General features: G+C 47.7%; 1 protein-coding gene across 1 annotated transcript; it reads right to left on the bottom strand.

The window, feature by feature from the left end:
• Positions 1-4514: 4514 nt before the first annotated feature.
• SMIM1 (small integral membrane protein 1 (Vel blood group)) lies at positions 4515-24797 on the bottom strand. The gene is made up of 3 exons (XM_036746389.1): positions 24476-24797; positions 7244-7368; positions 4515-5613 (listed from the first exon to the last, which is right to left on the bottom strand). Exons 2-3 carry the CDS (start codon positions 7345-7347, stop codon positions 5487-5489), a joined length of 231 nt encoding a protein of 76 aa, XP_036602284.1. The 5' UTR covers positions 7348-7368; positions 24476-24797; the 3' UTR covers positions 4515-5486.
• Between the last annotated feature and the right edge of the window lie 983 nt (positions 24798-25780).

Here is a 25780-nt window from a genome sequence, read left to right on the forward strand (position 1 = left end):
GTGAGGAAACTGAAGCCCAGGCAGGTAAAGGTAGGTAGTCACAGAGGCAGGATTTGAACCCAGGAATTCCACCGACATCAACCAGAGTAAAATAAAAATTAGTCTCTTTCTTGTCTCTCCTGGATTTCTGCTTGTCGCTGCCCTTCGGGTGCTGTGAAACCTGATCCAATCAGCTGCTGCATGTGGCTGTAAGAGCTGATCTCTGAAGAAGTGGGGGACTTTGGGTTTCTCCTCCCCTTTCTTTGTCCCAAGAGATGGCTTGGGCTCCCTCTTTGTAGGGGACAGGAGAGGGATGTACTTGGAAATGATGATGTGAAAAGGGTATTGATTTAAAAACAAGGCAAAAGATGATTTTAAAGAACTCTATGTTCTTTAAACCTCCTTTTTTTACACATGAAGAAAGCAAGTTCCAGACTGGGACAGCTACCTTACCTAGGTGTTCTGATCTGGCCTCTTTGCATTACTCCACACTGCCCAGATTTTATCACACTCAACTTTAGCAGGAATGAATTCACTTAGATCAAAGAATGTGGGGGGTGGGGGTGGGGGTGTGGAGCACAGGAGACTGTCACCATGTTATAATGAGTGATGGTGGGGTGGTTGCTTTGGTCTGGGCTTCTCTATTTGGAGATAGGGGACAGAGGAGTGGATGATTTCTCCCTATACAATTCTGTATTTCTTAATGACTGAGGCATTGACATAATTTTGCTCTCTGACTTGTCTCTTGTTTCCTGGCCAAAAAGCCTTTTGGGTCAGTATGGTCTATTGGTCTCAGGAAATCGCGAGTTCAAATATAGCCACAGACACTAAGCTGTGTGACCAATCACTTAATTTTCTTGCCTCAGTTTGCTCATCTGTAAAATGGACGTAACACTTACCTCACAGAATGATGTGAGCAGAAAATGAGATCATATAGGGAAGGGGCTTTGCAAATCTTAAAGTGCTCTGTAAATGAGAACCATTTTCACATTGCACTTGACTCTCTACCCACATTTTAGGAAGGATATTGTTCATTGAGAGCCCATTCAGACCTGGACAGGCAAGATGAGGTTATGTCATACAAAGACCAGGTGAAACTGGGGCTGTTTAATCTGAGGAAGAGGACTTGGGGTGCTGGGGTGGGGGGCTGTCATGCGGTCTGCTTAGCCCAAAGAGCAGAACTGGGATCAGTGGGGTGGAAGGTGTAGATGGATATTAGGAAATAACAGCCTTAACTATTGTGCAGTGGCATTGACCCCATCTGGGGTCTTCCTGGCAGACACTGCAGCGGTTTGCCACTTCCTTCTCCAGCTCATTTTACAGATGAAGAAACTGAGGCAAACAAAGTAGAGTGACTTGCCCAGAGTCACAGAGCTAGGAAGTGTCTGAGGCCAGATTTAAACTCAGGAAGATGAGTCTTCCTGACTCCAAGGCCAGAGGCATTGTAACCACTGTGCTGCCCATCCTAACAGTTGGAGGTTGAGCTCCCGGTCCCTAAAGGTCTTCAAGAGAAGACAACTCGTTGAAATTCTTGGTCATTTACAGGTTGAACTTGACTACCTCTGATGTCTCTTCCTACTATGAGATCAGAGGCTGATCCCAGGATTTTGGCTCAGCTGGGGCCTCTTTCTTTATTCTCAGCTCAGCCTGTGGCTCTCTTCCTCCCCCTGGGGCTCTGGGTTTGCTTTGGAGTTTAACACTGGCCTCCTGCTGAAATAAGTGACTCTGGTTTTGGAATGGTGCAGGTCCTGCGTCATGGAACAGATTCTCTCCAAGTCCCAGCTGGGGCACCCCCCCCCCACCCTGCCCCAGCCAGACTGCTCTGTCCCCTCCAAGTCTCCTAAGTGCAAGACTTCAGCTCCCTGTCTGTTGGGGGATGGAGTGTGCTGGAAGCAGGGGGGTCCAGGCCCAGGAGAGGAGGAGGCAGGGGCCAGCATCCTGATTGAGTGGGAGGCCTAGGAGAGAACACTGAGGCCAGGCCTGGAGCTCTTCTCTCCCTCCAGGGCCAATTGGTCTGACCACAAAGGCCTCTGTGTACTGGGCTCCGGGCCCAGACACACCCTATCCTCTGGCCGCTCTAAGTCCCTTGTTTTGCTTCTGAGCCCAGTTGGGGTTAGGGGGTGGACAGGAGGCACATTCCTGGGGAACCGAGCCAGGGGGAAGAGTTCCCGGGTTTTAAAGCTAGAAGAGATGTTTAATCACCTTAAACCCCTTCAGGTTTTACAGATGAGGAAACTGAGCAGAGAAGGCAAGCAACCTATCTGAGATCACCCAGGTACTAAGAGGTAGAACTGGAATTTCCACTCAGGCTCTTTCCACTCCTTTATCTCCTCCCACAGTAGAACATAAGCTTCTGGAGGGCAGCTGGGCCATTGTCTTTGTATCCTACCCTGTGTAATGAATGCTTGTGGATGGATCTTGCCCCTTCCCCTGCCAAAGAGCAGAAACTCCCCCTGGGACCTGGAGTCAAACTGGTTGCTTATTTTAGGGTGGGGTATAAGGTCCCCAAGATCCCACCGAGGCCCCTCAGCAGCATCAGAAATGCCACTGTCCCATCTCTAGGTGCCTGACTCCACCCAGTGGGCCCAAGCAAAGGCCAGTTTGACTTAGCCTAGCACCAGAACACAGGAGCTCCCTGGCCTCCAACTGCATGACCAATTCCTTTCCCACCACAGGGAAGCAGGTGCACATTAGGGGAATCTCTCCTGCCCCTTTCCAAGCCCTGAGGGAGACTGGAGGAAGGGAAGGAAGGATGGGAAAAGTCGGCGTGGGCCAGGGAACAGCTTGTCCAAGGTTATCTCCCTCCAAAGTGCCTGGGCCCCTCAGAATCATAGAAAGGCCTTTACAATCATCCCACACACTGCTTAGTGTCTCAGGGAAGGAAAGAGAAAATTTGGAATTCAAAATTTTAAAAAAGCTAAAAATTATCATTACGTATAACCAGGCATTTTTGTCTCAGCTCAGCAATAGGTCTTGAATGAATGAATCATCTAGTCAGACAGTGGCAGAGATGGCGTTCAAATCCAGGTCTCCTGAAAGTAAAATCCAGAGCTCTTTCCATGGTACTATGCTGCCTTCTAGAAATCCCAGCAAAGGAGTGAGCTAGGGTCTACCCCCTTCTCTGGCTCGGTCTTCTGTTGTTTTGTATTTTTCAGTTGTGTCTGACTCTTCATGACCCCATTTGAGGTTTTCTTGGCAAAGACACTGAAGTGGTTTACCATTTCCTTCTCCAGCTCATTTTACAGATGAGGCAAACAGGGTGAAGTGACTTGCCCAGGGTTCCACAGCTAAGAAGTGTTGGAGACTGGATTGGAACTCAAAAGTCCTCCTGACTCCAGGGGCTGGTGCTCTATCCACTGTGCAAACTAGCTGCCCCTAGGTCTTCTAGTAGGGTGACAGTCAGCCATCAGTTACTAAGTGCTTACTGTGCTAAGCACTGGCGACACAGAATGACAAAACCAAATAAAAACAAAAAGCCATTGTCCTTACCCTCAGGGAGCTTATAGTCTAATGGAGAAAACCACATGTAAATAACAAGGCATGGTTATAGAATAGTTAGGAGGCACTTTGAAAGGGGGCAGAATTAGCTGTCTTCTGAACAGATCCTTCTGATGGGGATCAACTTAGGTGCCAAGTCATTGTGGCACCTGATGGGTTCAGACATGAATCACAGAATCCTGGCACTGGGAAGGACCTCAGAGGCCATCCAATCTAACCCGTCCTCCCTATGACATCCCCAGGAAGTGGTTATCCAGCCTCTGCTTGAAGGTCTCCAAGGAGGGGGAACTTACTACCTCCCAAGGGAGCCCACCTTTGGACAGCTCCAGTTGTTAGGAAGTATTTCCTGACCTCCAGCCTAAAGTGGCTTCTGTGAAGTTTCTGCTCATGACTCTTGATCCCACCCTCTGGAGCCATGCAGAAAGTCTGATCTCTCTTCCACATGACATCCCTTCAAACACTTGGAAGGCAAGACATGTGTCCTCTTTGTCATCTCTTTAGGCTACACTACACCATACCCTCTCTTCTTCAGATAAGTGGCAATATAACCTGATGTACAGGACACTTCCCCTAACGGGTAAGACACTGAACAAGTGAAAACAGATGGGCTCACCACAACTGAGAGTAATCACAGTGAGTTAGGGGGTGTTCACCAAGTACATGAACCCTGTAAGGTTGGGACCCCCTTCCCCCAGATGAGTTGAATGAGATTTGTCTAAGGTTAAGTTAACAACAGAGCCTGGGTTACAGCCCAGGTTGATACAGCCAGAATGGGTGACTAGGGGCCCCACTCCAGAGTGGGAAATGAAGGAGCTGCCAACAGCCCGATCCCTGAGAGTACTTCCCCCCCCTTCCCAAGCCCAGGCCAGGTGACACCAGCAGCTGTCTTGGCTGAGGGTACTTCCTCCTGCCTCAGTGCCATTGCCCTGGCAGCCAAATTCCAGGTGAGCCAACTTTGCCCCCACATTGACCCCCATCATAGCCAACTGTGCCAGGGTCATAGGATTCTGCCCCAAAAACTACCTTGTCCTTTTTAGGAGGAATAAACTAAGACTCAGAGAGGGAACCGTGCTTGAGGTCAGACAAGTGGCTGTTTATTAGAATCCTTCCAGTCTCGGGCTTTTTTTTTCTTCTTTTCTATTATATTATTTTCTGCCTCTCTGGAAAGGCACGAGAAGGGGGTGGGGCGTAGAGGCTGGGGCTCAACCCCCAGAACGCCCCAGTCCTCCATGGCTCAGCCTCTGGGTTAAGGTCAGGGCTCAGGAGCAAGACTGCTCAGGATGGAGGCTGCTTTCTCCTGGCTCCCAGAGTCCTTGTGGCTGGCACCTGTGACTAGGGGCCATCAGAAATATCAGGCCCCCAATTCAGATTCACTGGGGTTTTCTTCCTTCAGGGCAGGCCAGGGGCTAGAATTCCCTGGGACTGAGTGCAGCAATTGAGGGCAAATCCAGGGGAGGGGGCAAAAAAATAACTTTAAGGGGATACCTCTTATAAGGCTCCAGAGCTGAAAGGCTGAGACCAGCCCCCACCCCCAAGACAGACAGACAGACAGACACAGACACACACACAGGGCCAGCGACACAGCTGTGGGCCTGTGAGCTTGGGGAGGACCCTGGAGCTTCAACAACAGGAGCTAGGGGGTAAGGCTATAAATTTCTCTGCTGACCCCCAGGGACCATGGGAAATTTTTGGCTTTGCTGGGATTCCATGTTAGATCACCTGTCTTTCTGTGTTGTCTGTCTGTGCCTCCATGTATAGCTATCTCTACTTCTCCCAATATCTGTTTCAATGTGTGCCTGTATGTGTGTCTGTCACTCTAGGTATATGTCTCTCTTACTGAAAAGAGACTCAGTATGTGTCTCTGTGTGTGTGTGTGTGTGTGTGTGTGTGTGTGTGTGCCCGCCCCCAGGGGCCAGCCTGCCATGATGGTCTGAGCCAGGAAGTAAGAGGTCTCTGGGTAGGTGGAGGGCTCCTCAAAAAGGTGTCCGTCCAGCAGGCTCAGAGAGGCACTATTTGCACTTGTGGATGTAGTAGCCGGTGACGTAGCCGATGATGAAGACGACCCAGAACAGAACGATTCCACCTGCCACCTTCATGGCGATGCCCAGCTTCCCAGTGCATAGTTTGGTGCAGATCCTGGTATGAGGAGACAAGCCCCCCCCCCGGCCCCCCAAAAGGGCAACTGAGTCAGAGAGACACAGATGGAAACTGATCCCCACGGTGGCTCATAGTAGCTGCTCAGACTGGACCTTACTAGAGTGGAACAAAGATACGAGATACTGGGGGGCAGGAGCTAGACCCAGAGATAATGGGAAGGGGCTGGCGAATGGCAGCCCCTCTCTGGACCTCACTTTCCCCATCTGTCAAATGAGGGGAATGAACCAGATGACCTCTAAGGTTCCTCACAACTCTCTGGGATCTATGATTGCTGTTCCTATCTCTATGATCCTTTAGGTTTAGAAGGTGCAACCCTATGAAGCAGGTAGAAAAAGATCATGGGATCCTAGGTCCTCACTTGACAGATGAAGGAACTAAGGCCCAGAGAGGTTGGAACTTGCCCAAAGGTCAACCAAGTGAAAGAGCTAGAATGTGAATCCAGCCTTCCAAATTATTATCCCCTCTTTGCAGATGGAGAAATTGAGGCTTAGAAAGGAAAAGAAGCTTCCCTAATTATATAGCTCTCAGTAACTGCCCACTTCTAATGTGGACTCAATTCAGGAGAATGTAAACTTCTAGTCCGTTTTACAGATGAGGAAACTGAGGCAATTTAAGTGACTTGCTCAACGTCGAAAAGAGCTGAGATGAGGCTTAAGTCCTTAGGTCTCCAAGCACCCCACACCAGGGTAGAGACGGTTCATTGTTGCCTTTATATGTCTAGCGCCAAGCACATAGTAGGTCCATAATAAATTGTTATTTTCCTTTAGTTTCTAATGAGCGCTTACTGGGCTAGGCATTGGGGAAATGAAGACCTACTACAAGATACGGCTCCCTGCCCACCAGGAGTGTGCTTGCTTCCAGCCTAGGACTGGGAAGACAGGACAGACATAATCAGTATGTAAGGCAGAGTCCTAGGGAAACCAGACAGGAGAAGGCAGCACGAGAGGCTTCATGAAGGAGACGGAACTTGATTTGAGCCTTGAAGGATGGTCAGGGTTTGGATGGGGGCCAAAGGTAGGGAAAGGAAAGGCATTTAGGAAAGCAAAGACCATGAGTGATGGTCATAAAGCTTGTGTGGAAGATGATGGCAGGGACTAGGCTGGCTGAAATGAAGACAGCGGTATGAGCCAAAGCTGGCTGGGGGCAGGGGAGATTGGGATTATGAATGCCAAGCTGAAACGCTGTTGGTTGGGCGCTACCGCAGGATCCTGAACAGGGTACGGACCATATCAGTCAATAAGCATTTATTAAGTACCTGCTATGTGCTAGGCACTCTAGGGATACAAGGAAAGGCAAAAAACAAAAGTCTCCATCCTCAAGGAGTTCACTCGAATGGAAGGGACAAGATGTAAATAACTTCATGTAAAATAAATCCAGAAGACGGGCGCTAGCAGCTGGGGGCCTCCTGACAAAGGAGGGACTTGAGCTAAGTCTTGAAAGAAGCTGGCAACACAATTGCTGGCACACAGGAGTGCTGGACAATGTGGAGTCATGCATACAGTCCAACTGCTTGTTTTTGCCTGGTGGGAGCTACCTTGGAGACTGGTCCCAAGTTGGGAGCCTCCCCTTCCCCCCCTGCCCACCCTGGCAGAGTCTTGGGGCTCCTTACCGCTCACAGTCCATGCCTCCTGAAGCCGACACATTCATGCTGACCTCATCCTGGCTGTTGTTCCATCTGTTGTACTGGACGCTGCTCTCCTGGGGTTCCATCATTCAAAGGTGGGAGTGGGAGACCTGGAAGAGGGAGCAGTCGGTGGGTTACATAACCTTCTAGGCACAGATCCAAAAACAAAGACAGCAGAAGACCTGGTCTTTAGCTTTCCAGTGCCATGTTCTCCCCACTAGCTACAGTGCCTCTCCTTGGCCAAGAAGCCAGCACCCAGCTAGATGAAAGAATGTGGGAACTGAAGTCAAGGATGTGGATTCTTGTTTGTTCCACCTTACTGTGTACCTTCATCGTCCCCCAGCTTCTTCCTTCTGATCTGGAGTATATTCAGACACTTAACGATAATAATATTAACAGCAATAACAGCTAACATTTATATAGCACCTACTATGTGCTAAGCATTTTACAATTATTATCGCATTTAATAGTAGGTGCTGGCATTCTGCTGAGCATTTCACAATTACTATCTCATCTAATAATTAACATTTACATAGCGCCTACTATGTGCAGCCTCTGTGAGCTAAGCACTTTATAATTATTATCTCATCTAATAATAGCCAACATTTAAATAGCACCTACTATGTGCCAGGCATTCTGCTATTATTTGATAATAACTAACATTTCTATAGCTCCTACTATGTGCCAGGCACTGTGTGCTGAGCACTTTACAAATTGTTTAGGTAGGTGCTATTATGAATCCTATTTTACATTTGAGGAAACCGAGGCAGATGGAACCTAAATGACTTGCCTAGGGTCACACAACTAGTGTCTAAGGCCACATTTGAACACAGATCTTCCTGACTCCAGGCCCAGTGCTCTTTCCACCCTACTACCTAGCTGCCCCTCAGGCATTTATTAGCTTTGTTCAAATGCCACCTCCTATAGGAAGCCTTTTGTGAAGCCCCTCGGCTCTCCCCTCCCCAAATTTCTTCATCTTTATTTTTTACACACTTATATAGATGCATGTTGCTCTTCCTGATGGAATGTGAGCTCCTTGAGGACAGGCTTTCTCACTACCCAACAAGATGCCCGGCGCATAGTAGGCTCTAAATAAATGCTTAATGATTCAATGAATTAAGCCTGTTTTCTCCTCTTTAATCAGATAACCCTTTCACCTCTGAAATTCTATGATCTCCTGTCAGTTCTCCTATTTCATCTTTATTATGAAGCAGCCAGGTGACAACATGGACATTGGGGAGTCAGAAATCTGCCCTTAGACACTTAATAGCTGTGTGATTTAACCTGTCTCCCTCAGTTACCTTCTCTGTAAAGTGTGGATAATAATAGCACTGCCTCCTAGGAGAGCTGTGTGGACCAAATGAGACGATAATTGGAAAGCACTTACCATGGTGCCCGGCATACAGTAGGGGCAACGTCAGTGCCAGGCACTACTATTGACTGACTAGGTTGTTATAACATCCCTACTTTACAGAGACCAGAGGACTGAAATAAAGCTGCTTTCTTTTCGGCATAAAAACAGTCTGGGCTTTTGGCCTAAAAGGGACCAAGACCCAAGGACTGTTTCCTGGTGATTCACTATCAGATCGTCTCTTTATTGCAGAACAACAGAAAAGGACAGAGATAATGTTGGTGCCACTCACTGGGGGAGGTGGGGTGAGGGCTGACTGCATGGGAACCTCAGGACACTAGAACTAGGGCTGGACTGGAGGCTGGCCTTCGTTACTTATTAGGCATGTGACCTTGAACACCCAGAGATGAGCTTTGGAATGGCTGGAGCCCAGAACCAGGCCTCTGTGTCACATCCCAGCTATTTCTAAGCCTTTTTATGTTGTGAAGGCTGCAAATTCTCAAGGCTAAGACTGCCTTGCTTTTCTATATTTGTATTTTCAGATCCTATCACAGAGAGGAAGCTAGTAGCTCAATGAATAGAGTGAAGCCTAGGGTCAGGAAGACCTGCATTCAAATCCAGCCTCAGATACTTACTGGCCCCAAGACCCTGAGGAAGTCCTTTGTCTACCTCAATTTCCTCAACTGTTGTTTTTAAATGATGTCTGACTCTGTGACCCCATCAGAGATTTTCTTGGCACAGATACTTCAGTGGTTTGCCATTTCCTTCTCCAATTCATTTTTACAGAAGAAGCAAACAGAATTAAGTGACTTGCCTAGGGTCACACAGCTAGCAAGTATTTGAGGTCAGATTTGAACTCAAGAAAGGTGAGTCTGACTTCAGGAGCTCTATCCACTGCTCCACCTAGCTACACTTCCTCAACTATAAAACGGGGATAAATAAGAGGACCTACCCCTCAGGACTGTTATGGGGAGCAAATGAATTAATATTAAAGTAATTTTGACACATATAGGTACTTAACAAATGCTTGTTTCCATCCTAACACTGTGAGGTCCTAATAATAAGGGCTTATTAGATGTTTTAGCAACTTATTCATCAAGCCTTAATCAAAGTCTTATTTCACACAAGACAACAGGCAAAAAGGATTCAAAGGCAAAACATGAGAGTCCCTGCCCTCAAGGATCTTACATTCAACCAAGGGAATAGTTTCTAAGGTTGATTCTAAGCTTTCTTCCTTTCTTCCTTCTCTTTCTCTCCTTCCTCTCCCTTTCTCTTCCTTCTACAAAGTGAGGATGGACCTCATCCATCCATCATATCCTTGCTTTACGTTAAAAACAAGAAAGCCTTGGTTAAAAGACAAAGAAATGTACAAAGGAAAAAGATGATGGGTGGAGGATACACAATGGATGTGCTCCACGAAGCAATCAAAGAAGGCCCTCAGCACATGTGGACTCCTTTATTGAGCTCCTGGGAAGCCAGGGCCAGGGGTCACCCAGAATGAGCTGGCTTGGATGGGTGGTGATCTGCCTGGATAGAAGGAATGCCCTCCTGGACGAAACTGAGGATTCAGTGGAATATCTGAGTAAAGCAAAGGTGGCTGGAACTTTAGAGAGCCCATAGACTCTAGGAAAGTTTAAGCCTCAAAGCCCTTTGGAATGAACTCTTCTCCCTTTCCCCACCCTGGCCCCCTTGAGCACTCCCATGTCCATGGCTGGCTTATCAGGCCTGGGAGAAGCTGGTGCTAATCTCTGAAAAGTGGAATATTGTCAGCCGGCACAGGGGAAGCCGCCAGAGCCCGGGAGGGGCAAGGCTGCTGCCAACCCCCGATAAGTACATTCTTGCCTGATAAGTCTGCTGTGCCTGCCTCCCCCGGGATGTACCACAGAATTATATAATAAAGGTACAGGATGCCAGGTGGAGGCTGGTACTGGCCAATCCCATTGGCCTAGGGTTCTGGGAAGAGGTCGGTCACAACATCCCCCTCCTCACCTCCTATTTAAAGGCAAAGACCCTTCTTTCTTTCCACCCCCTATCATCCATTCACCATGATATCCCAGAGGGCAGCAAAGAAAATACAGGAGAATGAATCTATCAGTCAGTCAGCAAACACTTAACAGCTCACTTTTCTTAGTGGGTGTTCAACTGATATTTGCTGAATTGAATTATAAAATGCAGGCTGTTCAGGTACAGGGGATACTAAGTCCCTGCCTTCAGGAGGCTTTCTGTCCAATAGAGGAAACAGTACTTAGTACAGTGCCAGGCACATAGTAGGCGCTTAATAAATGCTCACTGATTGACTAACTGACCTAACAACAGAGTCTAAGGCCCTACAGGAGGAGCTCAGAAGAGGCAGAGATCACTGAGCACCAGCAGCTCAGGAAGGCTCCCTGGAAGATGTGGAAGGCTTCCTTGACCTTGACTTTGAAGGACCGAGAGAACTGAGATCATCAGGAGAGCGTGGGAAGGCATCCCAGGAGGCAGAGCTGGGAGAGACCTCATTTTACAGATGAGGAAACTGAGGTGGGGGGGGGGAAGGTGGGGGGGGAAAGGTGGGGGGGGGAGGGGGGAGGGGGGGGGAGAATGCCTTGCTCACAGTCACACAGGGCCTAAGTGATAGATTGGAATCCAAGGCTGGTGGAATGAGTGAGAAACCAGAATAAGGAGTCGACCAGTTTTGTTGGAAGAAAAGTAACTTTGGGGGTGGGGGTGGACATAATACACTGAGAGGCCATGGGGTGTAGTGACCTAGGATGCAAAGCCGGGCCTCATCTTCCCTCTGATGCTTACTTTCACAGCAGTGTCATCCTGGGCAAATTCCTTCACATCCCCCAAGTTTCCATCTGTACGATGGGACGCTAATGATGCCACAGAAGCTCTAGGGCTGGAAGGGACCAAAAGAGTCTATCCTGTACCCGTAACCTACCCACCAAGCCATTATCCAACCTCTACTTGAAGACGCCAAACCAGAGGAGATGGGATAGTGGGTAGAAGGACAGACTTGGACTCAGGAAGACCTGATTTCAAATCTGACCTCAGACACTTACCAGCTGCATGACCCTGGGCAAGTCACTTAACCCTGTTTCCTCATCTGTAAAATGAGCTGGAGAAGGAAATGGCAAACCGCTCCAGTATCTCTGCCAAGAAAATCCCAAATGGGGTCATGGAGAGTCAGACAGGAATGAAAGATTGAACAATAGTGATGACGACAGCACTTCCATTCATCTGTATATCCATGTGTGTATGTGTGTGTGTGTGTGTGTGTGTAACCACATGTGATATTGGTGATCACATGTATAGAGGTGATCACATATATGTGTATACATAATATCTATATACACGGCTATACAATATTTATACATATGTGCCTTTGTATTTATACATTTAAAGTATATATTTTTAGTCAGATGCCTAATAAATACCTTGAAGTGCTAGCTATTATGACTATTCTTAAGACTGAGCTCTCCCAGACAGCTCATTTCACCCTAGATTGGTTCTAAGCGGAGGCGAGTTTTTCCCCCAAAACTCAGTGTGCCCCTCTGCAGCTCCCACCCATTATACGTAGCATCTGCCTGGCCTGCTTCCCCGGGAAAAAGGCCATAGCAATGGGCTATAGGAGACAAGGCTGGGAAGGTGGATGGGCCAGGGCTGGGGAAGGGGAAGTAGACTTCTGCCTGAGGAGTCTGGACTTTACCGCGTAGGCAGTGAGGGATGGAGACTCTCGGGCAGCTCCCTGGAATATTCTTCAGCAACTTTCTTTTACCAAGGACACAGGCTGAAAGGGGTAAAGAGGAAGGAAGCAGGGAGGCAAGAGGGGAATTATCACCATAGTCCAAGGGGAGGAAGGAGCTGAGAAAATGGGCAGGTTTTTGTTCTGGCTGCTTGAGTGACATCAGTTGGAAAAGGCTGTCAGATGTCTTGAGTTTTGAAAGAATCCCAGGATGTCTCAGCTGGAAGAGACCATCTTGTTCTACCTCCCTCATCACTGAGCAGAGGGGTAAACTGAGGCACAAGGTGGGCAAGTGACTTATCCAAGGTCACATAGCAAGCTAGCAACAAGGCTAGGACTCCAATCCCAGACCCCTAACTCCTAGGGCAAGGCTTTCTCCACTACATCATCGCCTCTTGTGTCTAGCATCCTTCCTCTGAGGGGCAGATAGCCCACATGCTCTCTTCTCCATCCCAGATAGCTGGCCCCTAGATGCTGGGAAGCAACTGCCCCATCAGCCAACCAGCATGGTGTGCGTCTAGGCATGCTTTGCTTCTTCCCCTGGCCTCAACACTGGCTTTAGGGATGAAGGATAAATTCCTGACCTTGCCCGCTTAAGGCCACCCACAATTCAACTCCAACCTGCTTTTCACTCTTATCCCCTGGTCTTAGTTTAAATCTCTAGAACCCAGCAGACAGTAGGTGCTTAATAAATGCCGCTTGTTTGATTAAGCCATATGCCGCTCTTCTTCACATACTCTCCATCCCAAGGCAATTTGAAAGAAGCAACTTAGTGGAGTTGCTGGAGAGTCAGCCTTGAAGTGAGGAATACCTGCGCACGGGTCCCATGTCTGATGAATCAGACTTGGTGACTCTAGGCAAATTCATTCATCCATCCACCCATCCGCTGCAAAGGAAATCCTGCTGGTTCTAGAGGCCAGTACTAGGTGGTGCAGGGGGCAGAGCACCACACCTGGAGTCAGGAAGACCTGAGTTCAAATCCAACTTCAGACACTTACTAGCAATGTGACCCTGGGCAAGTCACTTAACCTCTGCCTCAGTTTCCTTAACTCTAAAATAGAAATAAAAGCAGCATCTATCATCTCACAGGGTTATTACAAGGATCAAATGAGGCCATATTTACCAAGCTCTTAGCACAATGCCCGGCCCATAACAGGTGCTGTACAAATGAGCATTCCCTTCCTTTCCCTCTAAAGTCTTTCCAGAACTCCATGCTACTTCTTCAAAATAACTCTTGTAGAGCATTTTGTAAGGTTGGTGAAATCCTAGTACCAATGTTATTGCCTTTTGAGCCCCCAAACAATCCTATGAGGTGGGCACAAAGAGGCATCGTTATCTTTGATCCTCCAAACAATCCTATGAGGTGGGCACAAAGAGGCATCATCATCTTCAGTTCACAGACGGGAAAACTGAGTGAAGTGACTTGTTTGTCAGTGAGATCTAATTTGAACCCAGGTCATTCCGCATATGGGTCCAGAACCCCACTCAGGATGCCATGAACCCTTAGCAGTATGGGAGGCTCACAACAGACAAAAACAATGTCTTGAATGAATAAGTGACTGAAGCTCTGAGATTTGTGCCTCTTACTACTTAGTTCCTACCATGGTAATCTTCTCCCCAAACACCTGACATGCCTTTATCTCTCCCTATGGCCTTGGTCTCAGGGTCTGCCTTGAGCAGATTTCTTCCTGGGGTTAGTCGGCAAACCTGGAGGAGGGGCCGGAGTTAAGCAATCCCTGCTTTCGTTACCAGTGGGCCCCTCATCATAACCACCTGGATGCCAAGGGCTGGTATCCAAACCAGGATCCTAGGGAAACAATGAATTGTCTAGGACCCAGAAACCAAGAAAATGTTGGTCTTTGAGAGAGACCTTTGGGAGCAGAAGTGCAAAAAATACTTACTGCACAGAGAGGAGCCAACTGGGAAATCCCTGCAGGTTCAAGAGGGTATTATGTATGTGGAATTGGGATTTGTTTTTCCCAGACACACAGGGCAGACGGAGAAGAAAGGAAGCTGTCAATAGAGGTACCACCATGTTGTGGGGCACAAGACTTGGAATCAAGACAACCCTGAGTTCAAATCCTGCCTCAAACGCTAGCTGCATAAATTTCCGCAGGTTACTAACCCCTCTGGCCTCAGTTTCCCTGTCTGTAAAATGGAGCTATTAACAGTACCCACCTCCCAGGGTCATTGTGAGGATCAAATCAACGAGCAGGAGGGTTTTGAAAACCTTACAATGCGGCTCTAGGAACGTCAGCTATTAGAAGCAGAGAGAGGACTGGACCATGAGCCAGGAAGATCCAGGTTCAAATCCTGAACCAGATACTAGCTCCCTTGGCCCCGTGTCTTTGTGGGCGAAACAGGGATGACAGTAATGGTAGAGCTAATCCCACAGGTTGTTTGCTAGAATGACAGCACCTTCCGTGAGAATTAAGGGAAGATGCTGCTTCTGACTGCTCGGTAACCTTTTCATTAGAGAGGAATCCTGGCATAGCAGAAAAGAGGCCCCACAGCCAGGAACACCCGGCTTCACTTGGGTGTTCTCCCTACTTCTGATATACACTTAAACTCTCAGGACTCCAGGCCAGCCGCTTTCAAACTTTTTATTTCAATACCCTTCTTTACACTCTTAAAAAGGATTGAAGACTCCCTTCCCCAAGAGCATTTGTTTGTGTGAATTATGTCTACTGGTAATTAAAAGTTAAATCTTAATAGTATAAAAATACTTTTGACCTCATGACCCCCCTGAAAGAAAAAGATACAAGCATTTATTAAGCACCTACTATGTGCCAGGGACAAAGGCAGCTAGATGGCTCAGTGGATTGAGCACTGGGTCTGGAGTCAGGAAGATCTGAGTTCAAATTCAGCCTCACATTCACTAGGCTGTATGACCCTAGACAAGGCATTTAACCTGTTGGCCTGGATTCACTGCAGAAGGAAATGGCAAACTGATGGGGTTTAGACCGTGGGAACCCCCTTGAACCCCAACCTGAGTCTTCCCACTTGATCTGGCTTTTCAGGCCCAAATAGCCTAGCCTAGCTTTCCATGGTCTGGCTACCCCTGGATTGCCTTCTGGCTGTTTCCCACCCTTGATCCTGATCAAAATATCTATACCCTAGCTCTCTGTTCCCCAAGCCCTCTGGGGTCCAAGGTAGCCTTCAGCTATTTCCCACCCTGGAGTCTGACCTCACCCCACTCCTCCCTAAACCCCTCCTCTAGTCATCCCAGACTACTTGACCACCCCTGGATCCCTCCCGCAATCTTTCAGTACATAAGCTCCATCTTGCCTCCAGGAAGGGGCTCAGATTCAATCTAGCTCTGCTCAGATTCATCTGGCCAGCTGGCATTAGCATCACAAATGCTCAGGCTCCCTAAGGGTCTACCCAATATGGCGAGAATCTTTAATAAACTTTGTTTTTTTCCTTGGCTGAGAAGGCTTGAGTTGAATTCATTCGGCAGGACCCAGCGTGTCGGTATTTTGGGGTCTCAAGCACCCCTTAACCCCAAACCTCATCAAAACCACTCCAGTATCCCTGCCAAGAAAACACCATTTGTTGGGGGGGGGGGGGTCACAGAAGAGTCGGACACAAGTGAATAACAACAAACCTATGTGCCAGGCACAAATATTTCCCATTTGATCCTGACAAATGCGGTCTTGGAATCTCCCAGGGTACTACCACACTCCAAGGACCAATGCCCTAGGCAAGTCTGTACAGGGTGGAAGGGACTGGTGGTAGCTGGGGCTTCCTCACCTGACAAACCCTAATAAAGGAGGAAATCAAAGGTCATTTCCCTATCTCTGCAATTACTAAAAAGGCTTTGGAGATAAAGAGTGGTGAGATAATGCTGTTCCGCAGGGATAAGAATCCCAACCTCTGCATGAACCCCCACCCTCACAAGTCGGGGATTCCTTAAGACTGTTTCTCAGGTAATTGGCATAATCCTTTTGGGGCACTGCTTTAGAGATAGGGAGTCTTTTTTTCCACTGGCTTCTTTCCATGAAGTCAGTGAAGCTCTATAAAAACTGGAGTTTGGGGGATGGAGGCAGGGGGATGAAGGGAATAAAGAAGAAAGGAATAGGTTGAGAATTGAGGGCCTTTGCAGTATGCTAAAAAAAAAAAAATACTAGACTACTGCTGGGTAGCTAGACGGTGCAGTGCATGTATAGACCCCTGGAGCTGGAGTCAGGAAGATCTGAGTTCAAATCCAGCTGCAGACACTTACTAGCTGTGTCAACCCGGACAAGTCACTTAACCCCATTTGCCTCAATTTCCTCATCTGTAAAATGCGCTGGAGAAGAAAATGGCAAACCACTCTTCTATCTCTGCCAAGAAAAGCCCAAAATGGGGTTGATGGGGGCACAGTCTCTGGGAACCCCTTGAACCCTCCTTGAATCTTCCCACTTGATCTGGCCTTGGCATGAGGCTATAACCATTAGTCCCTAATGCCTACCTTGCCCAGCCCTCTATTGTCCAGCTGTTTCCCACCCTTAATCCTGATCAAAATATCTATACCCTAGCTCTGTTACCCTAGCCCTCTATTGTCTGTCATTTCCATGTAGCCTTCAGCTATTTCCCACCCTGGAGTCTGACCTCATCCCAGTCCCTTCAAGCTCCTCCTTGGACTCCTCCTCAAGTCCCTCCCAAAACCCCTCCTCTGGTCACCCCAGAACACCCCTCAATCCCTCCCACAATCTTTGTGTATATAATCTCCATCTTGCCTCCATGAAGATGGTCAGATCCAATCTAGCTCAGATTGATCTGGCCTGCTTTCCTTACAGGCGTCACAAGGGGTGGGATCTCTTGGGGCAGGCCTGTTTGGCTAACTCTTAATAAACTTTGTCTTTTCCCTTAACTGAGAAAGCTTGAGTTGAATTCTTTCTGCAGGACCTGGTACTTTGGGGTGTCAAGCACCCCTCACCCCAAACCCTCTTCAGGGTCACAAAGGGACAAGGGACAAGACTGAAATGACCGAACAACAAAAAGTACAAAGGAAAGCAGCATGTGCCTCATTTAACCAACCATTTACTACGTGGGGGGTGAGGGGGAGACATTTTTAAGACCAAAAACAGACATAGTATTATAGATTGATTCACTATGCCAGGCAGCCTTCCATCTCTTACATTCTAATAGGAGAGACCATGTACGCAGTAAACTAATTAATCTCTAGGAAGTAAATACAGCCTGGAGCCTAGACGGTCTCAAGAGTCATTGTTCTGTCTCCAGGAAACAAAGAGAACTGCGGTTAGGACCTGAGCTCTGACACTAAATAATCGGGGAACCTTTGTTTGTCCTCTCTGGGCCTAAGTTTCCTCATCTGTAAAGTGGAGGTATTGCCCTGGGCCTAGGCTCTCTCTTAAGGTCCCTTCTAGTCCTGACCTTATGTAGTTCAGGGAGAATCTTCTCCTCAAACATTATACCAACAGCTCAGCTCTGGGCTCTTCAGGGTCCTAGGCCAAAGGAGGGCCAACTTAGCATCATACAAAGGCGCCCAAGGGGCCCTCCAAGAAGACAGAATGGGTGAGAAAACCTTTTTTTATTCCTCCATGGTAATAGTTGGTGCCTTCACAGAAACAAAGACATGATGTCACTGCTTCCTAGAGGCTCAACTTCCGTGCCTTCCTGCCCCTTCCGTTCCCTTCACCCCCCCCCCCCCCCGCCCCCAGTGCATTAGGCCTTCCTAATACTCCCCCAGTTTCAAGGCCTGCCGCCACTCCCAGCCATCCCTCTCTCCTCCCTCTAAATGATTTTGTGTTTTCTTGGTATAATATTCTACAAGTTTACTTAGCTGTGTGCACGTGGTATCCTCCCACTAGAGTATCGGCTCCCTGTAGACAGGGGCGGCTTCCTTCTACATCCCCAGTTCCTAGCACAGAGCTGGGCCCATAGCAAGAGCCTAATAAACAGAGGGAGGAATGGAGTTGACTTGCTAGAGGGGGAAGAATTGGGTGGGAAAGCAGAGGGCTAATCAAGTCAACAAGCACTGATCTTAATCAGTAATTGACTAATCTTTGATCAAAAGGACTTCATAAAGAAGCACCAGAACTACTACAAAGGCAAAAAGAGAAAAAAAAAAAAGAAACAGTCCCTGCCCTGGAGGAGCTTAAAATCTAATGATAAGAAAGACAAAAGAGAGAGAGAAAGAAAGAAAGAGAGAGTCCCTGCCCTCAAGGAGCTTAACTCCAACATCATATCCTCTGACAACCACCAGCAGCTTTTTGTCCAGCAGAGACATGCTTTGTACATTCACACACCCTCAAGGTCTCCCTTGTACTAAGTACCACCGGGAGCCAGCTGGTCGGGCGATGCTCTACAGAGATGAGTCCAAGTCCTAGCCATGATAACCAAAGGCACCGACCCAGCGTAATTTGCAAAAATCTCCCAAGTGGGAGGGATAACTGAGAGGATGGATTCACTGGGCATTATCAAAGCCCCACTGTGACCACATATAGGTTTTAGTCCTTCTCCCCGGGAGGAATATTCTCCATTATTTGCCTACTACATTCCCATTCTTTTCCTGTGATGTTTTGTCTCCTTCCATGCCAAAGCAACCTCCCATTTCCCATCAAGCAGATAACAAAGTGGCCAACCAGGGAGAACTGAATCTGTTACTGTGCAGACATTGAGGAGAGGAATTGGTTTCTTTGATCTCGTTTGCTCTTTTCCATCACACTCACATAATCGCAAAGCTAGACGTGACCACAGAGGCCATCTAGTTTATCCTGCACAATGAAAGTCAACATCTTATGCTGTTCAGCCATTTTTCAGTTGTGTTGACTCTTCATGACCCCATTTGGGGTGTTCTTGGCAAAGATACTGGAGCGGTTTGCCATTTCCTTTTCCAGCTCATTTTTACAGATGAGGAAATTGAGGCAAACAGAGGCTAAGTGAATTACCCAGGGGCACCCAGGTACTAAGTGTCTGAGTCCAGATTTGAACTCGGGAAGATGAGTCTTCCTGACTCCAAGTCCGGCACTCTGTGCACTATGGTGCCACCTAGCTGTCCCAAGATTTATTAAGTGTTTACTATGTGACAGGCACAGAGCTAAGCCCTGGGGATTCAAAGAAAGATGAAAAATGGTTCTACTATCAAGGAATGTATATTCTAACGAGGGAGACACCCTGCAAATAGCTACGCTCTAACAAAATATACAGGATACCTTGCAGAGAAGGCACTAGCATTAGGGGGTCCTGCAACCTGAAAGTGGTCGTCACCATCCATGGGACACCAAGATACATTCCTTTGGATGACATCCTCAATGTCATGTTGTAATTATATTTTCATTTTCTTGTACTTTTTGGCTATGCCAATAAATTTTCAAACTTTCTTGTTTTTAATGTCCTATCTTTGCAAAGTTGGGTTTTCACAGCTTCAGTGATAAGAGGTAACTACACCGAGAAAACCCGTGTGGCAGTGGCCTCTGATTCCGGGGTTTAAGAAGCTTTACAGTGCCCACACCTTCCATTAGTAATTGTGACAGAATGAAATAATTCTTTCAACTAATAAGTGTCATTTTTTCAAATGGCAGCTAAGTAATTAGGACATAAATTTTAATCTAGTTGTTTGGACCTAACTACTATCACTTAGGTAACAGAATCAGTGGGTATTTCTTTTGGCCTCAGGGCACTGTGAAAAATTTACTAAGACACTCAGGGGGTTGCTGTGAGCCAAAAAAAGTTTGGGAATCTCTGCCTCAGTTTATTATCCTGTCAGACAACTCCAATTGTTAGCCAAGTTTTTCTTTGCCTGGAGAGGAAATCTGGGTTTTTACTCCATCTTTCTGCTGAAACAGCTTTTATAAGTTACCATTTCTTTCTCTCTCTTTTGTTTAATTTTTTTTGTACACCCAACCTATTATTTCATTGGTATAGGGAGTCCTACATAGAGACAGCATGGTGGTTTAGTGAATAGAGCCCTGGACTTGGACTCACAACTGAAGTTCAAATCCAGCCTCACTTATTAGCTGTGTGACTCTGGGAAAATCTCTTAACCTGTCTGCCTCAGTTCCCTCATCTGTAAAACGAGGATCATAATAGCACCTTCCTCCCAGAGTTGTTGTGAAGATAAAGTGTCAGGCACATAGTAAGCACTTAATTGATGCTTGGTCATTTAAATTGATCATAGAAACTCCTCGTAACTATATGGGCACATCGGCAGAGTATTTATTAAATAGTTGCCTGGGCATTAAGAAATTTACTCAAGTGACTTGCCCAGAGTCACTTAACCAATACTTGTCAAACAGAATTTGAACCTATAACTCTGAGGCCAGTTTTCAAAATACTGAATGATTTCCCCCCTCCAAACTTTCCTATTTTTACCGAGGAGATAACCAGAGACTGTGCCCGCATCAACCCCATTTTGGGCTTTTCTTGGCAGAGATAGAAGAGTGGTTTGCCATTTTCTTCTCCAGCGCATTTTACAGATGAGGAAATTGAGGCAAATGGGGTTAAGTGACTTGTCCGGGTTGACACAGCTAGTAAGTGTCTGCAGCTGGATTTGAACTCAGATCTTCCTGACTCCAGGACCAGGGGTCTATACATGCACTGCACCGTCTAGCTACCCAGCAGTAGTCTAGTATTTTCTATCTACTATACTCTGCTTCTTTCCCAACGATCTTTTAACTGCTAGTCCGGCGTAATTTTCTTCCACTTTGGCCTTTCAGTAGCTGAGGAGAGGAAGCACGTTACAATGGAAAGAAACAGTTTTGCCTGAGTTTGACACCTGCCTCTGCCGCTACCCACATTACCCTGGACAAGTCACTGTTTACCTCTTTAGCTCTCCACTGTGCCATCTGTAAAACCATCTGGTTGAACCAGATGACCTGAGATCCCTAATTGCCTGCTAGACATTTCCATGTGTACAACCAATCTTAAATTTAACATGTTCAAAATACTGAATGATTTCCCCCCTCCAAACTTTCCTATTTTTACCGAGGGGATAACCATTCTTCCCAACACCACCTCTAGTCTTCCTTTTCCTTCACCCCTCCCCATACAATTAATCTATTAGGTGCCAAGTATTATCAGTTCTACTTTCAGGGCACCCCACATTATGTCCCTTCTTTCTACTCTTATTTGTCCAAGCGCTTGTTAGCTCTTTACTGAACTATTGCAATAGTCTTGTAGTTATGGGTCTACCCAATGATGCCAATCTCTACCCCCTCTGATGCATCTTCCGCCCTCTGTCTGGAAGATCTTCCCCAAGGCACAGATCTAAACAAAGCTCAGACACCTCCACTAGGTCCCCATTGTCTCTAGGGTAAAATACAAAATCTCCAGGCCTTCCAAGGTCTGACCTAGCTTATCTAGGTCTAGCTTATCTATCTTTCCTTCCCTCCCTTCTCTTCCTCCTTTCTTCTTCCCCTCCCTTCTCCTCCCCTCCCCTCCCTTTTCTTCCTCTCCTATCTTCTTCCAATCCCTCCGGTTCTCTTCCCCTTCCCTCCCCCAGGAGTTTACCTCCAATCCTAAAGTCAGTCCTTGGTTCTGCTTAGTACTTCTCTCCAACCTTTTCCCACCCCCACTGCAATATTTCCCTCCCCTAGGTATGTGTGTGGTGGGGGTGGGAGAGGTACAGGGGTGACTGATTGTTAGCCTAAGCTGGTGGGTGGAAGACACAGGTTGTACCAATTAGGATTGCCTCCTGTACCTGGCCCAAGAATGAAGATGTGGCAGTCTGGGGGTGGGTGGACATTTCCTTAGACCAGATCAGCAGGAGCACCCATAAGCCTGAACTAATGGGGAGTGGGCTTTGGGCCACATTAAGTGGATAGAGTTTGGTAGCCTGGACATGAGGCAAGTTTTCTCGATAAATAACACCGTTCCTTATTCATCAGGACACATAGGGCTAAGGGGAGTTAGGACCCTTAGTAGTTGTCTTGTCCTAAGAGAGGGTCTTTACCCTTAGTCCCAGGGGAGACAGATCCCTGTGACCCAACTCTCCTATTTTACAAATGATAGGGCTTGAGCAGACAGCAGGGCCCATTGGCTTGTGCCAAGGAGAGAGGGCTTCATAATCTGTACTAATGGGAGGGGTTTTGCGGCAGAAGCTTGCTAGGAGACCCTTCCCCAGCTCCCAGTCCCCTAACCCCCCCCCCAGCTATTATTGTTGTTATTATAACTACTACGAGAGGCCCAGAGACTTTATTAGACTTATCCAAGGTGACACCGATCATTTAAGGGGCACAGCGACTTGGTCCAGACCACAAATCCGGGATGCATTTGCTACCTTCCATTTACATAAGATTGACAAAACACTTTCCCCACCACAACCCTGTGAAGCAGGCTGTGCACAAAGTATTTTAGGCCCATTTTATAGATGAGGCTAATGTAGGCCTAGAGATGAGATAAGACTGCCCAAGGTGACCTCACCTCCATTTTTTTCAGTTAAGATTGCAAAGATCTTCAGAGAACCCAAAGATTTTGTGCTAAAATCTGGATGGTGTTAGTATGTCTTGGGAGGGCAGAAGAGGCTAGAAAGCTGGTCTGGAAGATCCCCATCAAGCTCAGCTGCACTGCAACAAGTCTGGGTCTAAAGTTCAGGCAGCTCCTTAAGGCACAGCAGATCTCAGAGCTTAAGAACAGAAAAGGGCAGACCAGAGCTCAGTGAGGGCCAGAAATGGGAGGATCCAACATGGAGCTGGGAATGGAATTCCCAAAGAACTTGGTGCACGGCTTTCTGTTTTAGTTCCAGCTTTGGACCTGGGTGGGAAGACAGACTTGGCTTTGAGGGTAGAAACACAAATAAAGTCCAGCAATCCAGGGGCCATGGCCATTGGCCTCCCTGGAGGCAGCACAGAGAAAGGAGAACAGAACTGAGCTGAGGCCATACACCTGGGGCATTTAGGTGGCCCAGTAGTTAGCGTGCCAGGCCTGGAGTCAGGAAGACCAGAGTTCAAAATCCTCAGACCCTTTCCAGCTGTGTGATCCTGGGGAAGTCACTTTGGTTGGCTTGCCTCAGTTTCCTCATCTGTAAAATGAGTTGGAGAAGCAAATGGCAAAACACTCCAGTGTCTTTGCCAAGAAAACCCCAAATGGGGTCGCAAAGAGTTAGACATTACTGAAAACAACAATAACATTCTGAAACCTTGAAGGTTCTGGGGATCTCTTGGTCCTGGGCCCCATCAGCAAACAGGCTGAAAGGAAGATCTGATCTGCCTGGGGGCTAGGAAGTTCCTGCTCCCTGCCCAGGATTTGACCCTTTTGATGCCAGGGTAGGTAGCCAGTGTATTTCTGCCAGAGATGTCTAGTTCTGGTATCCAGCAGACTAAATGGCCTGGGGGGGGAGGGGGCGGTCTCTCCTAGCTCTGAAAAGCCTAGTTAGTGGGCAGCTGGGTGGTACATTGGCCAAAATGTTGGATTTGAATTCAGAAGGATCTGAATCCAGCCTCAGATGCTTAGTAACTGTACGACCCTGAATAGACTTGTTTGCCTCTGTTTTCTCACTTGTAGAATGGGGATAATAAGGGGCACCTATCTCACAGGGATCACATGAGCTAACACAGATAAATCAATTCCCAAACCTTAAAGTGCTATGTAAATGCTAGCTATGGTTTTTATTGTAGTAATTTGGGCCGAAACGCCAGCTGGCTACTTATTTCTAGAGTCTGAACTCTCTGGGTAGTCAAGGCATTTCTCTCTTAGGTAGATGGTGCTATGGATAGAATGCTGAACCTGGAGTCAAAAATACCTGAATTCAAATCTACCCTCAGATATTTCCTAACTGTGTGACCCTGGGGCAAGTCACTTAACCACTGTCGGTCTCAGTTTACTCACCTTTAAAATGGGGATAATAGAATCTACTTTCTAGGGTTGTTTCCAGAAGCAAAGGGGATAATATTTGTAGAGTCTGATTACTCAATGTGTGTCCCCTTCCTCTTCCCGTACCTCATCTCTTGCTAAAAAGAGCCAGGCCACAGCTCAGAACTATAGCGGAGGCTGACCCAGGTCCCAAAGAGGATCTTACTTTTTCCCCTGGGGCTATACACAGCTGGGGACCCAGAGATAACAGAAGAGCTGGGCCCCAGGCCAAGGTAAGCTCCTCCAGGCTGGAGGGCTGACTTTCCCCAGGAAGGCTCTTGGAGAAAGCTCTCCCCTCACCCCGGGACCACAGCTTCCATCCAGCTCAGGCACAGTCCCTTACCTTAGGGTCGCAGGTCTCAAGGTCTATGGGTCTGCTGCTCCGGTAGACGAAGTCCCCCAACGGAACCTTGCGTTCTTCTCGGTCTTAGGAGAGGTGTTGGGTGCAGAGGTGTTGCCCCCGACTCTCACCTGCAGCTCCCCACCTGTCTCCCAGCTCCCCAGCTCTGGGCCAAGATGTGTCTGGGATGAAAAGTCCGTCTGTTTCTGGCCTTTGGCAGAAGTTGGTGGGGGCGTCCGACAAGGCCAGTAGTTCAGCTGGGTTTTTCTGCGTGGGGTGGAAGCTTGGGATTAAAGAAGGCGGAGGAGGAGGAGTGGGAGGAGGAAGGGGGAGGAGGTGGGGGCTGTCCCTCTGGCTGCTAGCTGAAGAAATGGGAACAGCAGAGACCAGCGCTGACTCTGCACTTCTGAGCAAACGGGGAAGAAGCTTGGGGCCAAGCTTGGCCGCCTCCTTCGGCTCCTCCCCACTCTGCCTGGAGCCAAACTCTTCAATCCAAGGAGGGAGAAAAGGAGAGAAGGAACGCGGCTGCATGGCCTGGGGTGCTCAGCTAGGAGGGGGAGGGCTCTCATCCTGGGAAGCTCTTGTAAGTCCAGCCCCTGCGTCCAGGACTGCTGGAATGCTTCTAAGGGGCTGGGCTCCTGGAATTGACCAAGCTGGGGTGCTGGCCGACTGGGCTGAGCAGCGTCCCGAGGCGCCTGGGAGAATCCAGCAGGGAAGAGGTTGGGGGCAAACCGGGTTGTTTCTGTCTCAGGCCAGCCCTAGAAAACTGATTGGGGATTTGCCAGTGATCTGTTGGACATCATGCATGCCCCGTGAAAATGAAATTGATGGTTGTACCCTCTTAAATTATTGACGAGCCAATAAAGTCATTGCTTATTTATTCAGGGGAAAAATACTCCCAGCTCCTTGCCTGGACTCAATCAGTATTGCCAAAGGCTCACTGCCTGAAGCCAAAGCTGGGAAAGGAGCCTCGAAGATTTGTGTGATGTGTGATGTGTGATTTGTCTGTGTCTGTGTCTGTGTGGATATTGTATTTAGGTGGGTTGGCCAGTCAATCAGTCCACAGCCGGTTATTAAGCACCGTTAGGCTCTGGGGTTACAAAGACAAAAATGAAAAATTCCTAGCCCTTTAACATCCCATAACCTATCGGTGTCTGTCTCTGTTGTGTCTATGTGTATTATATCTATGTGCATGCCAATGAGTGTTTGTCTAGGTGTGTGTTGGGCTTATGTGTCTTTCCTCTCTTTCTTATAGATAGATCAATATATATATATATATATATATATATATTTATATATATGTATGTA

The sequence above is a fragment of the Trichosurus vulpecula genome, chromosome 2 (assembly GCF_011100635.1).
Source record: "Trichosurus vulpecula isolate mTriVul1 chromosome 2, mTriVul1.pri, whole genome shotgun sequence".
Lineage (NCBI taxonomy): Eukaryota > Metazoa > Chordata > Mammalia > Diprotodontia > Phalangeridae > Trichosurus > Trichosurus vulpecula.